The sequence below is a fragment of the Pristis pectinata genome, chromosome 16 (genome assembly GCF_009764475.1).
Source record: "Pristis pectinata isolate sPriPec2 chromosome 16, sPriPec2.1.pri, whole genome shotgun sequence".
NCBI classification, from domain to species: Eukaryota; Metazoa; Chordata; class Chondrichthyes; order Rhinopristiformes; family Pristidae; genus Pristis; species Pristis pectinata.
The window spans coordinates 31,132,699-31,157,010 of record NC_067420.1 but is presented as its reverse complement, the minus strand read 5'-3'; the positions used below and the strand labels follow the sequence as shown (position 1 = coordinate 31,157,010).

Sequence of the window (24,312 nt, the reverse complement as noted above, 5' to 3'; positions counted from 1 at the left end):
CCAATCTGTAGGCAATCAATGGGTCCCACATGGACTCCATCAGTCATCCTAGAACCCAGAGAATGGGACTGAAAGCAAGTCAACGTCAGTCCCAAAGGTCCGCCCAAGAAGAAAAAGAAGATAACAAACTCAGTTTTTTAACTCGGGATTAAATTTGAACAAAAGATGGAGATATGTAGTGCCTTACGTGTCCCCTTCAGACTTTCCAATCCACTTTACAGCCAATAAATTATTTCCTAAGTGTAATCGTTGTAATTTCTGATATATCACAGGCACTTTGTGCACAAGTTTTAACAAACAGCAAACTGGTAATAAACAGACAATTTTTTTTGCGTTACTGGTCTTGACCTTTCTTAATTTACCGATGTGATGTGGATTCACTAACGATGTCAGCATTCATTGCCTATCCCCAAATCCCATTGAGAAGGTGGTGGTGAGCTACTTTCTTGAACTGCTGAGGGATCGAATTTTTTCCCAGGGTCGATATGTCTAATACTAGGGGGCATGCATTTAAGGTGAGAGGGGGTAAGTTCAAAGAGGATGTGCAGGACAAGTTTTTTACACAGAGAGTGCCTGGAATGTGCTGCCAGGTTTGGTAGTGGAAGCAAGTACAATAGAGGCACTTAAGAGGCTCTTAGATAGGCACATGAATGAGCAGAGAATGGAGGGATATGGACATTGTGTAGGCAGAAGGGACGAGTTTAGTTAGGTATTTAATTACCAGTTTAATTAGTTCGGCACAACATCGTAGGCTGAAGGGTCTGTTCCTGTGCTGTACTGTTCTATGTTCTATGTTCTATGTTCTATCAGCTTGGGCCAGGACACCTCCTTTATTTCTCAACACAATTGAATTTTTCTGCCATTCTTCATTTTGTTGACAAGGTATTGTGCACATGCACAAATTCATAAGGAAAAGACTCAGAACCTCCACCACTGGGACAAATGTTTCATTTCTGCCAAAACAGCTACACTGGAAACTTGATGGATGTGAGTATTCCAAATAAATTGGAAGTCTCAACTCCATTTTAAGTAGCTTTCAGTGTCAGCAGACAGTTGCCCACCATCCATCATAACGTATTGTTACTTAGATATCCTATTTATACTTGGATTGTGGTGACAAGTCAAATCTGACAATAATATAACTCCTACTGATAATTTTAAGCTAGAGACACAAGAGACTGCAGATGCTGGAACCTGGAGCAAAAAACAATCTGCTGGAGGAACATAGTGGGTCGAGCATCATCTGTAGAGGGAAATGGGCAGTTGAGACCCTTCATCTGCACTGAAAGAATTTTAGGCTGTTTGCTGACTTTGTCTGCAATATATTGTTGGTGAAACAAAAGCTCTGGTCTCAACTGTGGTTTGCTGATAAATGAAATGAAAATATAATTACCAAAATAGACATAATAGGTTCAGTAATTCTAGCCACAGCTTTCATAAAAGTACAAGCAAGAATGAATAAAACTAACATAATTATACCATACCCTTTTAAAGCAAATAAGACACACTGGTATTCTATCAGTCAGTGGAATATAAGTGGCTCTGTTGTATATTTCTGCATTACAAGTGTTGGTTTGGCTACACTGGGAATTTTCAACTATATAAGGCATCTTATCTGTTTATGTGGATTTCCTTGGACTAATATGCCAAAATCCATTGTACAACAAGCTATTTGGCAGCAATCCAGTCAGCATTTTATTGCCTTGTATGGACATATGTCTGGAATGGGAGGGGAGGGAACCTAAACTGCTGTCACTAGACATTGGACGGTGTGAGCACATGACTTGTACATCAGCTTAGGCAGAGCAAATACTTACTGACATAGCACTGTTAACTTAAGTCTTGAGGAAAATTCTATATATCTCATCTTTTTTGACCACAGGTAAGAAGTATTTGAACATATATTGTTTCAACAGTTAGCACGTACTTGTCATTATTGTGAGTTGAAAAGAATGTTTAACTTTACAGCCTTCCTGTGTCAGTTTACTAAAAATGCATCTTTTGGTTGAAGTTAACTTTTACAGGACAACTCACAGCCTTGTGAAAGGGTACAGCAGCAAGGATACACTGATTCAAACTTTATGGGTAATTGTAATTTCTCCCCCAAAATCTAAACACACAAAAGACTGTGAAGTTTGAGGAACTTTACAACTTTCATGGTTAGCTGGTGTAAATTGCACATTTATTCAGATCATGTAATCATTAACATTGACTTTTCAGTATGTAAACAGCTGATATTCAAGATTTCCCCTGCTTGTTATATGTTGACATCCTAAACACAGCAGGAAACTTTAATAGCAAAATTGTTAACATATTCCATGAGGGCCATTTTTGATCATACTGTAAATTATTGCCAGAGGTCACCGTTCTCTTTTTTTTAATTTCTTTTTCCCAGTTGAAAGCAACAGAAACATTTTTTTCAATGATGCGGAACAAAATATAATGGGTATTAATTGCTTTTAACTTGTTAAATGTTACTGTTTAAATGGTAGAACACTTTGGTGTGTGATCCTATGAGCATGCTGTGCAATAAATGATCGCTGCATTCTTCTGGGTAGAAAAGTCAGTACATTTAACAATGATTACAGCAATGTTATCTGGAAGCACCCGGTCTGGTATTCAGTTTAAAGCAAGGATTGTTGCTTGCATTCCTGAGCTTCCAAGCAGCATGAAATTGCAGTGGTTAACTTGTTAAGTTCCTTGTGAATTTTTGGATGTTTGCCCCAAGACTGTTTGCAGCGTGGATGGATGAAGATTGCAAGGTAACTTACAAGTGTAAAGACTTTCCTTGATCTGACTGTAAAAAAACTTATTCCTACATAGTTATCTCAACAAAGGTTCAGATGAAAGTAATAACTTAAAACAGAGTAGGAGGGATTTGGTTTTGAATGCCTGAACAAAATTACAACAATTAAAATTTGTATAGTACTTCTAATATAAATGTTGACCCAAGGTTTTCACAGATGTGTGGGCAAAAGCTAAAAAAAAAGTTCAGAAGGAATGACCAAAGGTTTATTCAACATTTGGATTTTGTCTTGCAGTACCAGATGGAGTTAAAAAGTATGTAGGATACAGAAAGAGAGATCTAAATCTTGAAGCCTAAACACAACTGGAGATCCCAGGGGAAGAGGAGGGGTGATTGCACAAATCTTTTCTTCTTAGGCAGTCCTTCAGACAGATAAGACTTGTGAGATAACCAGAGTCCTATGTGGGATCCACAGACAGGGCCCAGCTGGGGCAGCTGGTGATTGACTGATGGCTTAATGGGTTGTTTGTGATGTGTGCTCCTTCTGATGTTTGTACTCAACTCCGTGTGCTCCTGCTGTAAAGATATGAGATACTCGGTGCCTTCCTGGATGCTCCTTCTTTTGCGCATGTGGTCAGGATTGCAGAAACAAAGAGTTTAGTTGAGTTGGAGAAGATTAGAGCAGCAATACATAAGTGGTATTTGAACATGAATGTGAGAGTATTTTGAAAATCACAAAAATCAACAGATGTTAGAAATTTGAAATAAAAAATGAAATAAAAAGCACAAAAATGTTTGAAACACTCAGCGGATCAGGCAGCATCTGTGGAAGGAGACCCAGAATTAATATTTCAGGTCAAAGACCCTTCATCAAAACTGGGAAAGAGAGAAGTTGCAGAGAAAAAAAGAAAAAGAAGTTGCAGGAGCGATGGACAGAATAAAGGGAAGCTGTGAAAGGGTGAGGCTGTGGGGATAAATTGTATAAATCCCTCAGTTAAATGGGTCAATAGGGCAGGTGGAGAGTGATAATCCCATTCCAATCCACTCCCACTTTCACCTACCTGTTTCTATTATAATAAACCCAGTGAAAACTCGAACAACAACAACTCATCTTCCATCTAGGCACACTGCAGCTTTCTGGACTAAATATCAAATTTTCTAACTTCAGTTAACTCACTTTCTCCATCTGTATCAGAATGAGTCACTTCTGCTCTCAGTCATCGATCCATCATATTGGCTCAGTTTCTCTCATTCCATTATCTGAGGGGCATGTCCCACAGCCCCACTATTTGCAACAGATTACACTTCTCTGTTTGTATTATCACCCACTAACTGCCCTGTTAATCTGTTTGACTGAAGGTCCTATACCCTCAGCAACTTTATCACAGCTTTGTTAATCCGTTTGACCCAAGATCCTATACCCTCAGCAACTTTATCACACCTTTGACCTATTTAATGTCCCCCACACCTTCATTTCAACTTAAATCTAACATGCTTACTTTCTTTTCAAGTTTTAATTAAAGGATTTTCAACCTGAAATGTTAACTGTGTTTCTTTTTCCATCTGACCTGCTGAGCGTTTCCGGCATTGCCTGTGAGAATTTCATATTCCAAATACCAAGGTAAAGGGAAAGTTAGTTCGATGTAAAAACAAAGGATGCAAGCAGAAGAGATTTGAATGAATTGATATTTCTGGAAGGGCTGGGGGTCATCTGAAGCCAGACAAGGGAAAATAACTGTAAGAATGTAGGTGACAAAGGCATTAGCTTTGCTGAGGAAGGACTGGAGGTGAATGATGTTAAGGCGGTAGCAGTTAGTGGTTGTGGCAATGATAGGATAAAGAATCGAAAACCTATGGCAATGATTAGCAGGACCACACAGATGCAAATAGTCGCATTCAGTCTGAAACAATGACTGACAATGGATATACTGTGAAGACAAGATGCCATTTATGTGGCTCCTTGCACGTCTCTTTCAGCATTCCTAAAGCATCTTGAAGCCAATGAAGAACTTTGTTTAGAGTAGTAATTGCTGTACATGCCATCTCCATGCACCATTTCATCCCCAAAGCACACTCCTCAGTGACACCATTTGAAGACAATATGTCAAGTTCCACATATCCGCTGATGACAGCCAGCTCTACTTCTTCACGACCTCGCATTCAATGTCAGGAAGTTCAAGGAATTGATTGTGGACTTCAGGAAGGGGATGTCTGGAGAACACACACCAGTCCTCATTGAGGGGTCAGCGGTGGAAAGGGTGAGCAGCTTCAAGTTCCTGGGTGTCAACATCTCATAGGATCTATCCTGGGCCCAACACATTGACGCAATCACAATGTAGGTGCATCAGCGGCTCTACCTCATTAGGAGTTTCAGATTTGGTATGTCACCAAAGACCCTTGCAAATTTCTATAGATGTACAGTGGAGAGCATTCTGACTGGTTGCATCACCGCCTGGTATGGAGACTCCAATGTGCAGGATTGAAAGAGGCTGCAGCGGGTTGTAGACTCGGCCAGCTTCATCATGGGCACAACCCTCCCTGCCATCAAGGACATCTTCAAGAGGCAGTGCCTCAAGAAGTCAGCATCCATCATTAAGGACCCTCACCATCCAGGACATGCCCTCTTCTCGTTACTACCATCGAGGAGGAGGTACAGGAGCCTGAAGACCCACATTCAACGTTTCAGGAACAGTTTCTTCTCCTCTGCCATCAGATTTCTGAAGGGTCCATGAACCCATGAACACTACCTAGTTATTCCTCTTTTGCACTATTTGTTTTGGTAACTTGTAGTAATTTCTACATCTTGCACTGTACTGCTGCCTCAAAGCAACAAATTTCACGACATATGTCAGTGATAATAAACCTGATTCTGAATCTGAACACTTCCACTGCCTCTGTGTTGTTACCTCATTCAATGTGCCAGAGTTCCTTCTCGTTGAATATTAGATGACTAAAGCTTAGGTCTCTGCCTCAACCTTCATTTATGTCCATTCACTCACCTCCCCAATGTTCACCAAACTATAATGAGACCAAGTCTACAAATGCCTCCAATTTAAAGTCCTTATCTTTATGTGTTCACTCCCTTCAGAGCCACAGCCATTCTTATCTCTACTGTCTTTGGCAATTACACAGTTAAAAATGAGAATTATTGTTGTTGTTCATGTGTCACTTCAAATGTCCCCAAATTCTATAGTAATATAAAATTGACATGATAATAACACTTGTTTTTGACTATCTTTATAATTATCCATTTGGCAATTGATGCTTCTTGCTATTCTTTAACATTGTAATATGAAGTTTGTTGGAACTCCATGCACACAGTCCATTAAAGCATGTCAGGACATTGATAGTTTTGGAGACAATACATAAAGGATCATTTATAATAATTGGTAAATAAACCGCATTTAATCCTATCTGAGGAAGTTATAAAGAGCAATTACAAGTGTTCCTATGATAAGATACCATTATTCTAGCCTTTAGGAATGCAGTGTTAACTATTCCGAGTCACCTGGATCAGTGCAAGTATGAACAGTCCAGAATGCATGACTGGATTCTTTTCTTAACAGCACAGCTAAAGGTACACAAAAACAAAATGGAGGGCTGTTAATTTATTTCATTTTTAGCTATTACTGGTGTAATGAACTTAAGAGCTTGAATAAGCTTAAGAATAGAATTGTGTTTTCCAGGTCCAGCGGTTTAAAAGAATAATACTTTGTTTCTTTTTGCCTTAATGGCCTTATCCACATTGCAACATGAACCATGAAAGTCCCTAAGTTATTTCACCTCAACCTCGATGGCAAGAGACAAGCAACTATTGATTCAGAGAAGGGCACATTATCTGATCACCAGAGATGACCATCCACTGACAAATACTGGAGGTGTGCACAGAATCAGCTTTGGCAATGACCTCTTCATTGTGATCAGATAGATTGCTCACACTGTCCAGGTTCATATGTGGAAAATGCTGAGGTATAACAGCAGCGGAGGAGCTGTCATCCAGGATTTCAGAAGAGTTCAGGGAAAACCTGACGTGAGAACAAAATGAGTAATCCCTTAACCAAAATGAATTTTAGTCATGCCTGGACTTGCATTTTTTGACATCATCATCTAGTGGATTTAGGTGAAGCACAGTTATAAATGATACAAAAAGGAAATGTTACAAATGCTGTCCTGACGCAGGGTCTTGACCCAAAACACAGATCGTCCCTTTGCCTCCACAACTGCTGCATGACCTGCCGACTTCCTCCATTAGTTTGCTTTTTGCTCCAGATTCCAGCAACTGCAGTCTCTCGTGTCAACAAATGATAGTATTAAAGATGAATGGAATTGCCCATTTTCCGATATTTAATGCTTGTCATCTTGATATACGGAATACTTATAATTTATTCAATAATTTTGCAATAGTAAAGAAATTGGATAATGCATTTAAGAACACCCGGTTACATTATTTATTTGGTGTATAAGTATTTAAGAACATGATTCTTGTTTGTAGTGGTAACAGGTACTTATGAGATGAAAATGAAGACAAGTAAAAAGACAATAATAGCAGGGAAACTGTAACAACTCGTGTGTTTATGTTCAATAAAGTGACCCTTTGGATGCTGAATGAAACGCAAGTAAAGGGTTTGGGATATAGAGTGTCATTATCTAGTATGAGCTGCTTTATTGGTTTCGAAGATTTGAATATGTATTTGATTTACAAACATGGTTGTCTAACATGGATATGACCAGATTTGCATTTTCTCCATTAGCTGGTATCGGAGTTGAAAAACTAATCCACAATTAAGAAGCTGTTTAAAGGAATGCTTCTCAATGCTTTAACTAACTCTTATGCCCAATATAAGAATGATACATGAAAAATAAAAACTTCTAATGCTATAATCTGAAATAAAAATAGAAAATGCTGAAAATACCCAGCAGATCAGGTAACATCTGTGGAGGGAGAAACAGAATGGATATTTCAGGTTCATCAGAACTGATCTGTTGGGAGTTTCCAGAATTTTTGGTGAGAATGAAATTTATTGATTTGATTACATCTGTTAATGGCTCTGGTAGGGGACAGATCAGATTCTTGGAAGATTTAGAAAACAGATCATGAGGGGAGAAAACAAAACGTGAGGGGAGACCTGATAGAAGTTTATAAGATTATGAGAGGCATAGATAGAGTAGACAGCCAGCATCTTTTTCCCAGGGTTGAAATGTCTAATACTAGAGGGCATGCATTTAAGGTAAGAAGGGGTAAGTTCAAAGGAGATGTGCGGGGCAAGTTTTTCACACAGAGAGTGGTGGATGCCTGGAATGCGTTAAGAGGGGTGGTAGTGGAGGCAAATACGATAGAGGTGTTTAAGAGGCTCTTAGATAGGCCCATGAATGTGCAGAGAATAGAGGAATATGGACATTGTGTAGGCAGCAAGGATTGGTTTAGTTAGACATTTAATTAGTTTGGCACAACGTTGTGAGCTGAAGGACCTGTTCCTATGTTCTATGTTTAAAAATCAAGCAAGGGAAATTGCTACAGATAAGTTTTGGTATTTTTGATCTCTACTGAATTCCTGCCACTCCTTTTAAATGCTTTCATTATCATTCAAGAATACTTATTATAGAGCCTGATTCGATGTTGTAGTTGTGATTAACCTTGTAGATTAGGAATAATGGGTGTTCCAAATTGCAGCACTTCCTATTCACTGCAAAACATCAGAATTGCTTACATTTGTTCAAAAGTTATTATAGAGTCCAATAAATAGTTGCAATCTGAGAAGTTAGTCTGTATTTTGGCGTGTGTTTATTAGAAAAATACATTTGTGTGTTTATTCTGGAGACACAAGGGATTGCAGATGCTGGAATCAGTAGGTCAGGCAGCATCTGTGAAGGCAAAAGGATGTTCAATGTTTTGGGTCAAGACCCTACATCAGGACTGAAAGTGTAGAGGGAGGATAGCCAGTATTAGAGGTGAGAGGGAGGGTTGAGACAAGGGTTGGTAGGTGATCACCTATCACCTACAGCCCTTGTCTTACCCCTCCCTCTCACCTCTTTATGATGTAGGGTCTCAACCCAAAACACCAACTATCCCTTTGCCTCCGCAGACGTTGCTTGATTTAGTGCATTCCTCCAGCAGTTTGTTTTGTTTTCTATACTCCCTCATGCAGACTTATTAATAGAAACATCTAATTGAGCAGGAAAAAGTAATTTAAATCAGCTTTGCATGAAAGGATGCCTTTTTACTCCTTAAAGAAACAGGCATAGAGGCAATTGGGCCCGTGGTGGCTTTGTTGATTCAGCTCCAGAAAAATTGGTAATTGGTTTATTATGTCACATGTACCGGGATACAGTGAAAGGCTTTGTTTTTGTGGCATCCACACAGATCATTGCAAAACATAAGTACATTGAGGTAGTACAAGGGAAAAGCAATAACAGAATGCAGAGTATAGTGTTACAGTTACAGATAAAGTGCAGTGCAGGCAGACAATAAGGTGCAAGGGCTATGTCAAGATAGATTGTGAGGTCAAGTGTTCATCTTTATCATACAAGAGGTCCGTTCAGTAGTCTTATAACAGTGAGACAGAAGCTGTCCTTGAACCTGGTGGTGCCTGTTTTCAGGCTTCTGTATCATCTACCCAATGGAAGGGGGAAGACAAGAGAATGTTCAGGGTGGGAGGGGTCTTTGATTATGTTAGCTGCTTTTCTGGGCAGCGGGAAGGGTAGATAAAGTCCATTCTATTTCCATTTCCCTGCTCTTTCCTTTGACTTTTCAATATTATTTCTTTGATTGTCATATTATTCCTAAATAACTATGGCTTTCCATATCAAAACTAGTTCCAGCTTTTAAAATTAACTCTGGAGCCCTGTTAGCTGAATCGACCACGTGTGTATTTTGACAGGGCTGTAATGAGGTGGAGAAGGAACGTAGAGTGGAATATTGGGAGTGGTGTCACACATTGTCCGACATTTCCATGATACAGTTGGACCAGTTGGTTTACTGCATTTGTCATATTCGCTGAAACGTTGGTTGAAATCTAGATTTGTAGATGAGTCAAGGTAGGTCAGCAAGCATAGCGATGATGCATGAAGGAGATGTTGTGTGCGTTATGACACCAGCAGCAGAATTCTACATTAGTTTATAGGAGGTAGAATGAGGGAAACTGGCCAGCAGAACCGTTCTGAATGCTGCTTATAGTTCTGGTCACCATATTACAGGAAAGATATGATTGCACTGGGGAGTGGAAAAAGGAGATCTATGACAAAGTTACCAGAATTGGAAATTTTTAGCTATGAGGCTAAAGTTTTTTTTAGTAAAGAAAGTAGATTGAGGGAAAACTTAATTAAGGTTTTTAAAACTATGAGAGACCTAGCTATGGCAAATAGGAAAGACTTATCTGAGGTATAGATTTAAAGTAATTGGTAGAAGGATAAGAGGAGAAAAAAATTTTAAAACTTCACGCAAAGGCTGGTAGGGATCGGGAACTCACTGGAGACACAAGAGACTGCAGATGCTGGAATCTGGAGCATCAAACGATCTGCTGGAAGAACTCAAGTCAGTCAAGCAGCATCTGTGAGAAGAGAGGAATTATTGATGTTTTGGGTCGAAACCCTGCATTAGGACATACAGTAAACAAGTCTGCATTATGACAAACAAACTGTGAAAACCACATACTCCATGTGCTCATTTTCAGGCAAGATAAAGTTTCAGATCTAATATTTTTAGCCCTCAACGTCAAATGTAATTTCTTTGTCTAAATGTGACCATGAGTAAAAGCAAACATAGGTTGGTGAAACATTTTCACTTGATTGCCATTTTACTCAAATTGAGATTAAACTATCAGAAGAAAAGGGCACTAGACCATCTGCAGTTGGGGGAAAGAAATGTATGAACTTGGCAGCAAAAAGACTTTAGTTTGAGCGCTTCCCAATATACATTGGCTGCAGAACATAGATGATTCTTGTGACTGATATAATTGAAATAGTTTGAGAATTTCACAAAGTACAAAGTACCTTCCAGTTTGGATGCTTAATTCTTCAGAATATTATGAATACAGCAAGCCATCATCTAATGTGATCACAATACACATGATTATGTTATAAAGCATGTTATCGAAGCTTACAGAGGGATATTGATAGGATGCAGAGCTGGGCTGACAAGTGGCAGATGGAGTTCAATCCGGAGAAGTGTGAGGTGGTACACTTTGGAAGGACAAACTCCAAGGCGGAATACAAGGTAAATGGCAGGATTCTGGGCAGTGTAGAGGAGCAGAGGGATCTGGGGGTTCATATCCACAGATCACTGAAAGTTGCCACACAGGTGGATAGGGTAGTTAAGAAAGCTTATGGGACGTTAGCTTACATAAGTCGTGGGATCGAGTTTAAGAGCCGCAAAGTAATGATGTAGCTTTACAAAACTCTGGTTAGACCACACTTAGAGTACTGTGTCCAGTTCTGGTCGCCTCATTATAGGAAGGATGTGGAGGCGTTGGAAAGGGTGCAGAGGAGACTTACCAGGATGCTGCCTGGATTAGAGAGTATGGATTATGAGGAGAGATTAAAGGAGCTAGGGCTTTACTCATTGCAGAGAAGGAGGATGAGGGGAGACATGATAGAGGTCTACAAAATATTAAGAGGAATAGATAGAGTGGACAGCCAGCGCCTCTTTCCCAGGGCACCAATGCTCAATACAAGAGGACATGGCTTTAAGGTAATGGGTGGGAAGTTCAAGGGGGACATCAGAGGGAGGTTTTTCACCCAGAGAGTGGTTGGTGCATGGAATGTGCTGCCTGGGGTGGTGGTGGAGGCTGGTACATTGGTCAAGTTCAAGAGATTGTTAGATAAGCATATGGAGGAATTTAAGATAGAGGGATATGTGGGAGGAAGGGGTTAGATAGTCTTTGGAGTGGTTTGAAGGTCGGCACAACATGGTGGGCCGAAGGGCCTGTATTGTGCTGTATTGTTCTATGGTTCTACGGTTAAAGCAGTAGGCTTGCAAGCAGACCAATAGTGATATAGATAATTATAGTGACTGTGCATAGTATTCATAACATTTCTCAATCGTTTTTGGAATACTTTTTCTCACTTCATAGTAATGGTGGCAATACTTTCAGTGGCCTCATTATACAGTGAAACTAACAGTAACTATTGGAGAACACACAGGTGCAGTTGAAATATGGAAATCCAGATATTGCTAATGTGATGCTGGCTCTTTGCTCCTCTGTAGTGTGGGATATTTTGCAACTTGCTGCAATGCAATTGAGAGATCCAATGAGACTTGAATAGATTAAAATTTAGACCCAATTGCACCGATTTTGTATGTGTAAACTGTGTATTGTAAGTGATTTCGACATGCGCTATTGTGATATTTTCCCATTTCTGGCCAAAGTCTAACCCATCAGGAAATTGGGACGGACACGAAAGGGTACAATTCATCTTAGCACGGGTGTCATTTTCATGGTGTCTTTCAAGCATGTGATGATTCACTCACTATCCAACAAGGAGCAAGCCATCCACAAAGTCACCGACCATACCTGAATTAAAATTAAAATTCACCTATTTAGTGAGCTTTCGTGAATCTCACAACTGGGCATAAAAGCAAAACAGAGCACACACTTGCCATTCCAACAATAGTTGAAATCCAATTTATTGGCAAAAGTATTTAAAAACTATTCTTGCCATAAAAGATACTGATAATTTATTTGTACCTGTAATTCCATTTTTGATGTTGTACTGCTTTAAATGATTACTGCTTAGCAACCTCTGGTCTTATTAAAGTAATTTTAGGCATGTAGATTAGATATTACAAGGATTTTAAAAAGTATTACATATACTTTCCTAAAATATTCATGATATTTCAACATCTGCCTGACTTTGCTTCAGTCTAAATTTTGTACTCCGCAGAATTTTAAAATGTTGAAAATTGTGATTTTTCTGTTCTAGCTTGTTTTCTGTGAACATTTTACAATCTGGTTGTTGCTCAGACAGCTTAATGACATCACTGCTGCTGGAAGCTGCAGGGAACCCCTTGAACTGACACTTCACAGCAGCTGTGATGTCATTAAGGTCACAGCTGATGTCACAGCATCAGGCCAACAAAAAAATCCAGGCCTCTAACTGTTATTTCCTGAACACCAACCATTTCCTGGTACATTACTCAGGTGGCTGTTCTTCAGACATGACAATGAGAGTCACCTGGTTATACAACTGCACCACAACTAAGCCTGATTTACACGCATGTACACTTATTGCAAGGATGAGGGGGCAGCCATTTGCTGCCAAATTTTTATTTGATTTGCTTTTCATCCTTCCTAGCCAAGATGAGTGAGGTCAACTAAAGCATTTCTCTGACATCCTCATTTAGATTAGTTGATTCTGGACAGACCAGACATTGACTGTCAATAGTACCTCTGGTTTCACATCTCGTGGTACATTTACTCAAGAAGCAGTGTGTCACGGGCTGTTTACACAAACATCAGTTGAAGTACTCATACACTTTGGTACCAGGTCATGAAGTTGTTTCTTATTGCAAAAGACTCAATTTAAGTTGGCAAGATAAAGAAGCCATCAGTAACATGACTTTTGAAATCCCATTTGTTCAGCATGGGAGCTTCTAAGTAAGATAATAAATTCTTATTTTTCATTTTGTATTTAAAATGACTACTTTGATCAGGAATGAGGAAGATAAAAGAAAATTAAACAGGATAGTTTTTTCTTTCAGTTTTTCTCAGAAATAGATGAGTAATGTTTCATGACGTGAAGCAAGACACTTTTGCAAGTTCCCTTGTAATTGACCTGCTACAGAATCACAGTGAAACTAATGCTGCAATAATTAATCTCAGCAATTTCATATGAAGCAAATTAATCTTAATGAAATGTGCAACTGAGTATAATAAAAATGGACTCCACAGTGAGTAAGGCTTCAGAACTGTGGGCTAACTTACATCCAAAATTCATGTCTTCTTACATTTTGAACATCGTAAAGAGAAAATACACATACATTTTTCTAGTTACATGAATATAGAAATCTGACAGCACCTGGAACTAACTTGAGATGAATTAGTAGCTAAATTTGTCAACTCCAGCCTACACAGAACAACCACATGTTCAATTTATACTCTGTGCACAATGGTGCTGAATGAATTGACCAGCCACACAGACTTAAATCTGGAGTAAAATAAAAAGGACCAGAGATTCCCATCTTGATTGACGACTGATTGAAATGTACATGTGGAGGACATCCAAGTGTGGCGCCTCTTCAGATGGCCGACCAGCATTTTGCACCATAAGTTCACTTGTATAGGAAGATGACATGCTCAGTGGTGTCAAAGACTTCACCTAGGTTGAGAAGGATAAGAGGGGATAATTATTCACGGTCAAGGTTGCAAGGCGTATCATTTGAGATCTCAAGGGTGGTATTTCTTTAGCCTGACAGTGTAGGATGCCAGATTGAAGATACACAATCATAAGGGATGTGACCTTCTCATGGACTTTGGGTACGAGAGAGGTGTTGAAGATCAGCAGTAATTTGGAGTCAAAAATATGTGCTTTTAAGGAGAAAGGTGGTGACAGCAGATTTGAAAATTGCAATCTTGGTAGAGGGAACAGTTGACATCATCAGCCTACCAAGAGGAAAGCTGGGTTGTCAACAGTTTAGTTGTAATAGCATCAAGAGAATGGGAGCTGGCTCTCAAGGACAGGATGAACTTGGAGAGAGTGGCAGAAGTTGCATATGAATTTATAAAAAGATATGAATTTAGGAGTGGGGCAGCATGGACAACTGAGGAAGATTGGCCTGGTGGGCAAGAGGAGGGGAGGAAAACGGCTCAGGCAACTGAAGAGAAGTCCCAATATTTGCAGACCAGAATAAAGAGTAAGAGTTGGAAGGATTAGAGGGGAGCTGCTGGGAGCAATGAGATCATATCTCAACATAAGCCAAAAAGCAAAAACCTGCATTTGCTGGAAATCTGAAATTAAAAACAGAAAATGTTGGAAATATTCAGCATGTCAGCCTGTGAAGGAAGACGCAGAGTTAACATTTCAGGATGATGGCTTTTCACTAGATCTGATGGAAGTAGTCAACACAAAAGTTATTCTGCTTCTCTCTCCATAGATGACGCTTGACCTGCTGAATATTTCCGGCAATTTCAGTTTTTATCTCAATGGAAGTCATTACTTTTAGTAAAAAAAAACAAAATCAGGGGAGAAAAAAAGCAGAAGGGGAACACAATATAACTATGGATATTTTTTCTTGGGAAGTAGGGTGGGAATGATTGCAATTAAATTGGAGGGCACTACAAAATGAAAACCACTTTGAGAAATCGTTTCAAATGGAGTGGCGAAGTAACAAATAACAATAAAGGACACATTGGCTCAGTACAGCTTGAATTTCACTCCTTTCCTGTACTTCTAAAGAGAATCTAATTAAAAACAGAGCCAAAAACCGAAGTGTGCGGAACTGTTCCATTTCCTGTAAGTTGCTATTTATAAACTACTTTTAAAAACTCCACTTGAAAAGTGACTGAAATTTATTAAACAGACAAAATTTCCCTGATGGACAACAATTATCATAAATTATTGTTTCTGAACTCAAATTTTTAATCTCCTTCTCTCCGATAAAGACCTTTTTACACCCTTATTCACACATTGTTTCTTCATAGGCAGAGGTTATCTTTCAATGGCCCATCTTCATTATGCATTGCATTTGGCCATTGATGGTGTGAAGGGAAGCTGTGAAGTCGAAAGGTCTGCTCAGGTTTAAACTCAAAATACAATCCAACCACAGCCACAACCACAACCTAAGCCTGAAGACTTATAATTTTGTTCCAACTTGATCTTTGCTGTAAATACAACAATCTCAAATATTCCTTTAATCTGTTTGGGGTTGACACACCAGATATTAATTAAGAACAGTGGACGTGTGGTGATATTTAAGCAAGTTCTCCTCACTTGGAACGAGTACAGAGCCCTAACCCAAACCGAACTTGAAGGTTTTGTTTGATTACACAACCTGACACATATAATTGGGTCCCAACTGGTTCAGGTCATGTAACCAGACTCCAGCAGAGTCAAGCCTGTTTCTGTCCTCACCTGGTGCAATACCTAACACTCAGAAGGAACTGGAGGATCTTCCCCTCCCTCACACAGAGCTGCTGCATCCATTTAGTGGGCCTCTTCCTCTGCTTCATCAGCTAACACCATCAAACCTGGAGATCAAATCTGGCACCTCGCCAGGGAGAGTGGTTCACAGTCTTTAGCTTAAGGCCATCCAGGAAGCAAAAGTACAAAATGAAATGTGTCCCCTATGAATAATAAAATATAAGTCTGATTACAGGGGAAGGACCACTCATGGCATGTAATTTCAGAGATTATTAAGTATTATAATGCTCTATATAAACTCTGGCAACAAAATAGTGGAGTATAATTGGACTCATTTCATTATAACTGTAATCAAACTTTTAAAATGCAATCCAAAATGTTCCAAACCATGCTCTCAAAATAGTTAACTTGAGCACATCATTAATTTAAACCTTTTCAATGTTGCTGACAAAATAGCAGAAAATAAAATTTAGATTGGATTAGTTTAGCTACAGTCCAATAAAACTGGGATGAAGATGGCTATCAAAATTTTTTTTAATAAGAAATATACTTCAACTTCAAAAATTCAGCTTTACAAAATCGTTCAGTGTTCCAATTAACTGGGGAAAAAAAGTTTGATTTTAAAAAGTGAACATACCTCTGGTAAATTGAAGAGCTTTATGATGAATTTAAAATGAAACAGCTATACTATCTTCAGCTGAAACATGAGTTTCTGTGGGAAATAAAAGGCTATTTATGGTATTTTAATATGGTAAGTTTTACCCAACTATGTAGTGGGCTTTGGACCGTTTCCCAAATTAAGAGATTAATCCGTGTAATTACTTCCCAGGGAATGTGGCTGCAAAAAATGAGCAAGTTTAACTCCTTTATGGGTTCAATAATTTGATGGGTTTCTCAAACAATTCATTGGCTTCAGAGTTGCTAAAATATGAATCCAAAGTGACTTGCAGCAGAAAATGATTTTCTTTAAATAAAGCTTTTATTTTGTGTGTTCTTTATCTGCCAGACCACTAAGATACCAACATGTCCAGCAAAAGAGCAAAGGCAAAGACCGCAAAGAAGCGCCCCCAGCGTGCGACTTCCAATGTGTTCGCAATGTTTGATCAGTCTCAGATCCAGGAGTTCAAAGAGGCTTTCAACATGATAGACCAAAACCGTGATGGCTTCATTGACAAGGAAGATTTACATGATATGTTGGCTTCTCTCGGTAAAGTTGTTAACCATCATCTAAAATGAACATCACTTTCAGAAGAACTGAAACTTCCATTTATTAGTCAACCAGTTCATATCAGAGGTTTAGACTCTCTAACTTCAAACTCTTTGCATAAAATATAACCAATCACCAATAATGATTTTTAAAATTCTGCTTGTGCTTATTTACACAATACATTGGTGAAAAACCTTCCACTAACATTTGCATGGATCTGCTGCCCATAACCCAGCTATGTTGGAGGGAAGCAGTGATATAACCTTCAGCTGAGCAGAGCACCGGCCACAGGACACCTGTGGTGCACTCGTGGACTCCTCATGGAGCCCAGCGGAGCAGCACAAATTGCTGCAGATTTCCCAGTTCTCAGACTGGGAAACGTGCCCAGTGAACCCACACCAGGTTAATCTGACCCAACAGCAGCAAGCCCATTGATATCAATGGGAGAAATCAGCTGCTAGGAAATTGTAAAATAAGGTAGGTTACTTGATGCACTTAGTGACTGTGAGTCTACATCTACTAGTGGTAATATAAGAATGTCTGAGTCTGAGTGTATTTTAACTATTTTAATATTACATTTTTAAATTTCATTTCGGCTTCTTTGAATAGACAGTGAATGATTCTGAATATTTGTGAAAGTCAGACACATCCAAATTAATTTAAATAGCAGTTTTGACAGCTGATGAATCTGCATGCAGGGTCTCACTGACTCTAAAGCTGGTCGGTATAACCGGTTACTTGCACTGGGAGAGACCACTGGGCTGCCACACCAATGAGCAGAGAGCCAGCCTCCCAGTGGAAGACTGGGCTCGGATTCACACCACTGTCCAGTGCACAGGTGACAAATGATCTCCAAGCAGAGGAAGATCCATCCTATTCTATCCAGACAATTGTCAAATAAGTAAGCCAACTGCGTTTGTTCCATTGTCATTCACAACCTCCTTATAGGAATATAACACATAAACAAGTTAAGCAAAAATATTCTCTTTTGCTCATTTTTGAAAGAGATCCATATAGAATAGCCGCTTTGCCTCATTAAGCTGGGCATTTTCCTCCTCAGATGCCTGTTAAGGGTGACTCAGTCACTGTGTACCCAGCTCCTGCCTTCTGTACAGAACCTGCATGCAGCTTACTTTCACCTTTGAATCCTTGTGTACAGGAAAGAACCCATCAGATGAGTACCTCGAGGGGATGATGAGTGAGGCTCCAGGACCCATTAACTTTACCATGTTCCTGACCATGTTTGGTGAGAAACTAAATGGGACGGATCCAGAAGATGTCATCCGAAATGCTTTTGCTTGTTTTGATGAAGAGGGAACAGGTAACCTACTTTTTATAAGAGTCCGTAATCTCAAGAACTTATTCTAAAAGCATAAAAGAAGCCGTTCTAACTGCATAGTGGCACAGTGAATAGAGCTGCTATCTTACAACTCCTGTGACCTGGATTCAATCCTGACCTCCAGTGCTGTGGAGTTTCTCCCTGTGACCGGGTGGATTTAAGCCGAGTAGAAGATAGAACATTACAGCACAGTACAGGCCCTTCAGCCCACAATGTTGTGCCGACATTTTATCCTGCTCTAAGATCTGTCTAATCATTCCCTCCCACATAGCCCTCCATTTCTTTGTCATTCATGTGTCTATCTAAGAGTCTCTTAAATGTCCCTAATGTATCTGCCTCCCCAACCTCTGCCAGCAGTGCGTTCCACGCACCTACCACTCTCTGTGTAAAAAACTTACCCCCGACATCCCCCTTATACCTTCCTCCAATCACCTTAAAATTATGTCCCCTCGTGTTAACCATTGTCGCCCTGGGAAAAAGTCTCTGACTGTCCACTCGATCTATGCCTCTTATCATCTTGTACACCTCTATCAAGTCATCTCTCATCCTCCTTCGCTCCAACCTTCGTGTCATCAGCAAACTTACTAACCCACCCTTCCACATCCTCATCCAAGTCATTTATAAAAATCGCAAAGAGCAGGGGACCCAGAACAGATCCCTGCGGAACACCATTGGTCACCGACCTCCAGGCAGAGTATGCTCCATCTACCACCACCCTCTGTCTTCTATGAGTGAGCCAATTCTGAATCCACACAGCCAAGTTTCCCTGGATCCCATGCCTCCTGACTTTCTGAGTACTTCAGTTTCCTCCCATATCGTGCAGGTTGGTAGGTTTATTGGCTGTAATAAATTACCCCTTGTGTGTGGGTGAGTGCTAGAAAATGGGGAAAATTGAGGAGAATATGGGAAGAATAAAAAATGGGATGAGTGTAGGTTAGTGTAAATGGTTGTTTAATGGCCAGCACAGACTCAGTGGGCTGAAGGGTCTGTTTCCATGCTGCATGACTCTATGACTCTATATTTGGATTTGTAAGCACCACGAGTTGATTGGAGACTGGTAATAATCTGATTAACATTCAGGTTGTATTTTAAGTCTACTCAGCTGTCTAACATCATATTACATTGTGACCCTTGCTAAATTGTCCAGGAAATGTGCTGTGGTTTGGAGGGGGATACAGGAGTAGGATGCACACTGTGGTTGGGCGCTGGAGAGGGGTGGGAAAGGTGGATCACAAACTTGTACTATGACCACAGGGGAGGTTTGCACCGAGGAACAATAAGTAGGTGAGTGACAGATGGGTGGGACTGGAGATTGACACCTCCATCAGGGGTCTCAGTGGATCGTGGTTTTGGGGGTAGGAGGGTCAGCTCATTGAAGAATGGTGCCAGATCTTTTAAAGGGAAGTATGGGATATCATTTATATGTGCCCCAGTCCAGTATCATAACAAGGACCTGTACCAGCGTACTCTCTTGGCAATATAGTCTCGGTTCCTATTCAATGCTCCAAATGGAATACTGTATGTAGACTGACATTTTGTAATCCCTTGATGTGGAAATTGCATCAGGATTGAAAGAGTGACTCTGGTCAAACTCCTGGCGCTAAACGTGTGTTCATTTTGTGCCACTCTGAAATATTGATACTCAGTTGTACAACACTGGGAAAAAAAGCACAATATGGTTAAATTTCAAGGCAAGTAGCAATTACCGCAATAAGCAGAAGAAAGAATAGGCACATCCCAATGCACCATGCAACACTTTTTTTCACAATAGCAAGTGTTGGAATATCCTTTCAATGTACGTGGCTCAGTGCAATATGGAGCCAATTTTACCTTGCTGTATAAAATATCTGAAGCTATGGTTGTGATGGTCCGGAAAACAAGTTACTTATTTATAACAATGCACGAGATGCTGGAGGAACTTAGTGGATCAGGCAGCATCTATGGAGGAAACTGGACGGTCGATGTTTCGTGCCGAGACCCTTCATCTAGACTTGTAAACCTATGCAGCAGAGACATGATTTTTTTGAGAACCCACTGATTTGAACTGCAGTGTCACATGCCATTAATTATATTTGTTATCCTTAATAATCTAATAGTAAGTGTCAATCTCCCGAAGTGTTTCCCTGCATTCTCAGTTACATGCATCAATTGAATTCTTCAGAAAACTTGGAATTAAGATAGCACTATTGTTTTTCTTCTAAAACCCTTGTCAGTATGAAAAAACTGTATGAGCTGGATCCTTTGCATTCTATGAAAGACACGAGCAAGAATCAATAGGCCCATTGGATCACCAAAACTCTAACCATCTGAGTCATCAAATTTCCATCTGTCTCCATGTGTTGATGTAATCTTAGGTCCATTGTATACCAATGGCACATTCATGGCAATAATTTTCATTGGGAGCCAATATCTAAAAGTTAGGTTCCTAGCAATATGTTCATATTTGCTTGGGGTTCTTTGGAATGTGTCAATACATTGAAGGGGAGCTTCTGTGCAAAAGTATTTTAAAATCACCAGCTTAATAAAAAATCTTCACAAATCATAATTTGTGAAAATTTTGCTATCATCCAAAATACACTAACTTTTGCATTTTAAGAACAGTAATGATTTGGATGAAATTAAACTATAATGATAGATATCATTAAGTAGTAATTATATAATTTATATCCATCATTATATCATTTTATCCCATATGCTGTGGTATATAACCCCTAAAAACCACAAGTACTGTAGCCTGTACAACAAAATACATTTAACCCAGTTTCGATACACATCTTGTTCTACTGCTGTTGCTTCATGTTGCCTATTGTGACAATATTCAGTTGGAAAGAAGAGCACTCTATCAATATTACCTGTGAACCACAGAACATGGAGGGAGAGGAACAATGTACTCATCCAGCTCAGAACTATGGCCACATCATTTGAGATGAAGAGAAAATGATGTATTAATATTGTAGAGGAGAACTGCCTGATCATCTGACAGAGGGAGTTTTAATGGAAAAGATGTTTTGCATCAAAAATTTAAAAACTGCAGATGTTGTAAATCAGAAATAAAAAGAGAAAATGCTGGAAGTACTCTGGGCCAGGCAGCAATTGTGGCAAGAGAAACAGGGTCAATGCTTGAGGTTAATGACCTGCTGAGTATTTCCAGCATTTTCTGCTTTTATTTAAGATGTTTTGCACAATGTGAGGAAAGGCACCTTTCACCATCTCAGGGAATCCTAAAACCAGTTACATTTTTAAGTCACGGTAAGTGTCGTAATACAAGAAAAGGATTGTCATTTTGATTCTTGGCAGTATCTTACCAGTAGATTCTACGTTTTAGAAAAGTAAATTTTAGACAAAGTATTATTCACACACGATGTTTCTATCTAGTCTAGGGGAAGAAAATCTTTGGCTAGATAAAGAATTCAACTGAATCTTCTCCGAAATGTTCAGTGCATGTTTAATATGACAGTCTCTCTAGAGAACAAAACAGTCTCAGTTTCGACTGACAGTCTCTTGTTGCTTGACCCCATCTCAGCTGGAGGACAATAAGGAAGCTGCAGTTAGCTTCAGAACTTTAGCATCCTAAGTTAAAAGTGGGATTGAATGGGAAAAAGGTAGAATTAAGTAGAATGAGGTGGGATGAGGGTTAAAATCACCTGGCTTCACTTATAGGAAATGCATCCATGTGGGCCTCAAGGATGCTAAAGTTCTGGCTCAACTCTAATAGTTTTCATACCTGAGTAGTCTATTGACATTTGGTACAAAGAATCCCAGGAGAATAATAATTATCTGAACATGATACCTTCAGAATTATGGGAAGAGCACCTGCAAAACTGGCCAAGGGAGGAAAACTTCCTGCTGTAGTTCTATTTTAAAACTCTCTCTCTAGCCCTCTATAGTAGTTCATGTGAGCAACATTTGACAATGATGATTCAATATCTGTAGTTCCTCAAAATCTACGTTCTCTTGATCTTGTGGTCCAAAAATTAAGCATGTGTACTGCAACATGAATTTTGCTGAATTAAATGGTACCTTGTGCTTTGCTATAACTCTCTGAACCTGGAGATAGAGAACTGGGTTTTTCTAATCTCAGACAAGAAAAATGTATTCATCAATATAATTAAGGAAATTACACAAATAATTGAACAAGTAATAAAACTACAATGTATAAACATGTTCCATTTGCTTCAGGTTTCATCCATGAAGACCACCTGCGGGAACTTCTGACTACCATGGGCGATAGGTTCACAGATGAAGAAGTCGATGAACTTTTCCGAGAAGCTCCAATTGACAAGAAAAGCAATTTCAACTATGTGGAATTCACTCGCATTCTGAAACATGGTGCCAAGGATAAGGATGATTAAATGTACCGATTGCATCTGCTTGTTACCTCACCATATTTCAGAATCCTTTATCAGTGCACACTGTTCGCCACTGATGCAATCCACTTCCTCTAAAGAGCAACTTTGTTTCCCATGCATCTGTATGACATTTAAACCAAAATAGGCTAGTAGCACACAAATATTGGAAAATGTGGCGATAGAAATAGGATCAAAACAATCTATAAAGGTGTTGTTATTCCGTTAATCTTACACATAAATTGGATTGGAACTTGAAGTTAATTAATCTGTCATCGAAAGTAATAATGGACGCTCCTGCAAAGCAATGGAATAAAAAAGGGCTAAAAATAAACCTTAATAATGAAAGCAGGAATATGAATAACAGTAGCTATATCAGGATTTGGTACCTAGGTTTTGTATGGGACTTTGTACTTTTTCTTGAATATTGTATGTCTAAATAAAAGCCTTATTAAATATGAGATGGCAATTTATTCACTAGATAGATTTCACCATGGTTAATCAGGAATGGACCCAATAAAATTCTTGGATCTATTTGATTTAATGTTTACACAGCTTATCTCACAACCAACATTCCCAAGTGCAGCAGGACTATATTAAATTTCAACAAGTATTTTGGTTATTTTTTTACAGCAAGGTTGAATTGCTGAAAAATATGTTTTCTCGGTCTCATAGTTAAGATGAGATTTTTAGGTACTTCATTGAAAGTGGCAAGTTGGATCTAATACTCTATCTTACTTAGAAAGAACAAATTGGCTCTGCAGTTTTTACTCACAGAGTAACTTCAGTCTGAAACAAAACATAACATGATCTATGAAGCATGAAATAGTTGTGAAGTCATCAAAACTTTCCCTTCACTTTGACAACAGTTGAGTACAAAACAACATTCAGTGCCAATATACTTCCAGTACGTAAATCTAACGTGCTTATCAGGTACAGTTCTGCTTAAATTTCATTTTCAGCACCATCTTTGAGTCCTGGTTAACATACTCCAAAAAGGATATAAATTCACAAGAGAGGAAAATCAAAACAAATAATCCAAAATGTAAGGGGAAGAACTGATGAACAGAGGATCTGAGGTGTGAATGGTATAGGGGGGTGTAATGAAGGAAAAATCTAGCTAAATGTGCTGAACCTATAATATTACTTCAAGGTAAGTTTGGCCAGCTCTTTATTCATAGTTTCTATAAATTAAATAACTTTACTCAAAAGGTGATAAATATCCAACAGACAAAGCAACAGAAATAAAAATTTTAAGGGTGGTTCAAATTGGGCTGAGCACATCACAGTGCGAGAGCAGTAAGCTTGATGTCCTTTACTCCTACTTGGCTTTCATTCAGAGTTCAGCTGATGCCTTTCAGTTTAGCATTGTTAACATGAGATAATTTCAGCAAGCATGAATGGGTCTGTATGCTGAATAAACAACATCATTGTAAAACGTACAGATTCATTTTATTTTCCCAAATAACATGATAATTTTAACCATTTTGCTGCATGTTCATGAAAAATGTAGCTCAGCAGTAAGTCAAGTTGGAAAGCTTTGATATCCTCCTTCCCATGCAGTGGTTTAAAAACTTACATACGCATGTCCCCTTTTTAA

The 24,312-nt window shown here is 39.1% G+C and overlaps 1 protein-coding gene across 1 annotated transcript; it reads left to right on the top strand.

The window, feature by feature from the left end:
- Window positions 1-1,765: 1,765 nt before the first annotated feature.
- Window positions 1,766-23,170, top strand: LOC127578710 (myosin regulatory light polypeptide 9). Its single transcript, XM_052031041.1, has 4 exons — window positions 1,766-1,882; window positions 16,827-17,027; window positions 18,187-18,348; window positions 22,546-23,170. Exons 2-4 carry the CDS (start codon window positions 16,844-16,846, stop codon window positions 22,716-22,718), a joined length of 519 nt encoding a protein of 172 aa, XP_051887001.1. The 5' UTR covers window positions 1,766-1,882; window positions 16,827-16,843; the 3' UTR covers window positions 22,719-23,170.
- The last annotated feature ends 1,142 nt before the right edge of the window (window positions 23,171-24,312 follow it).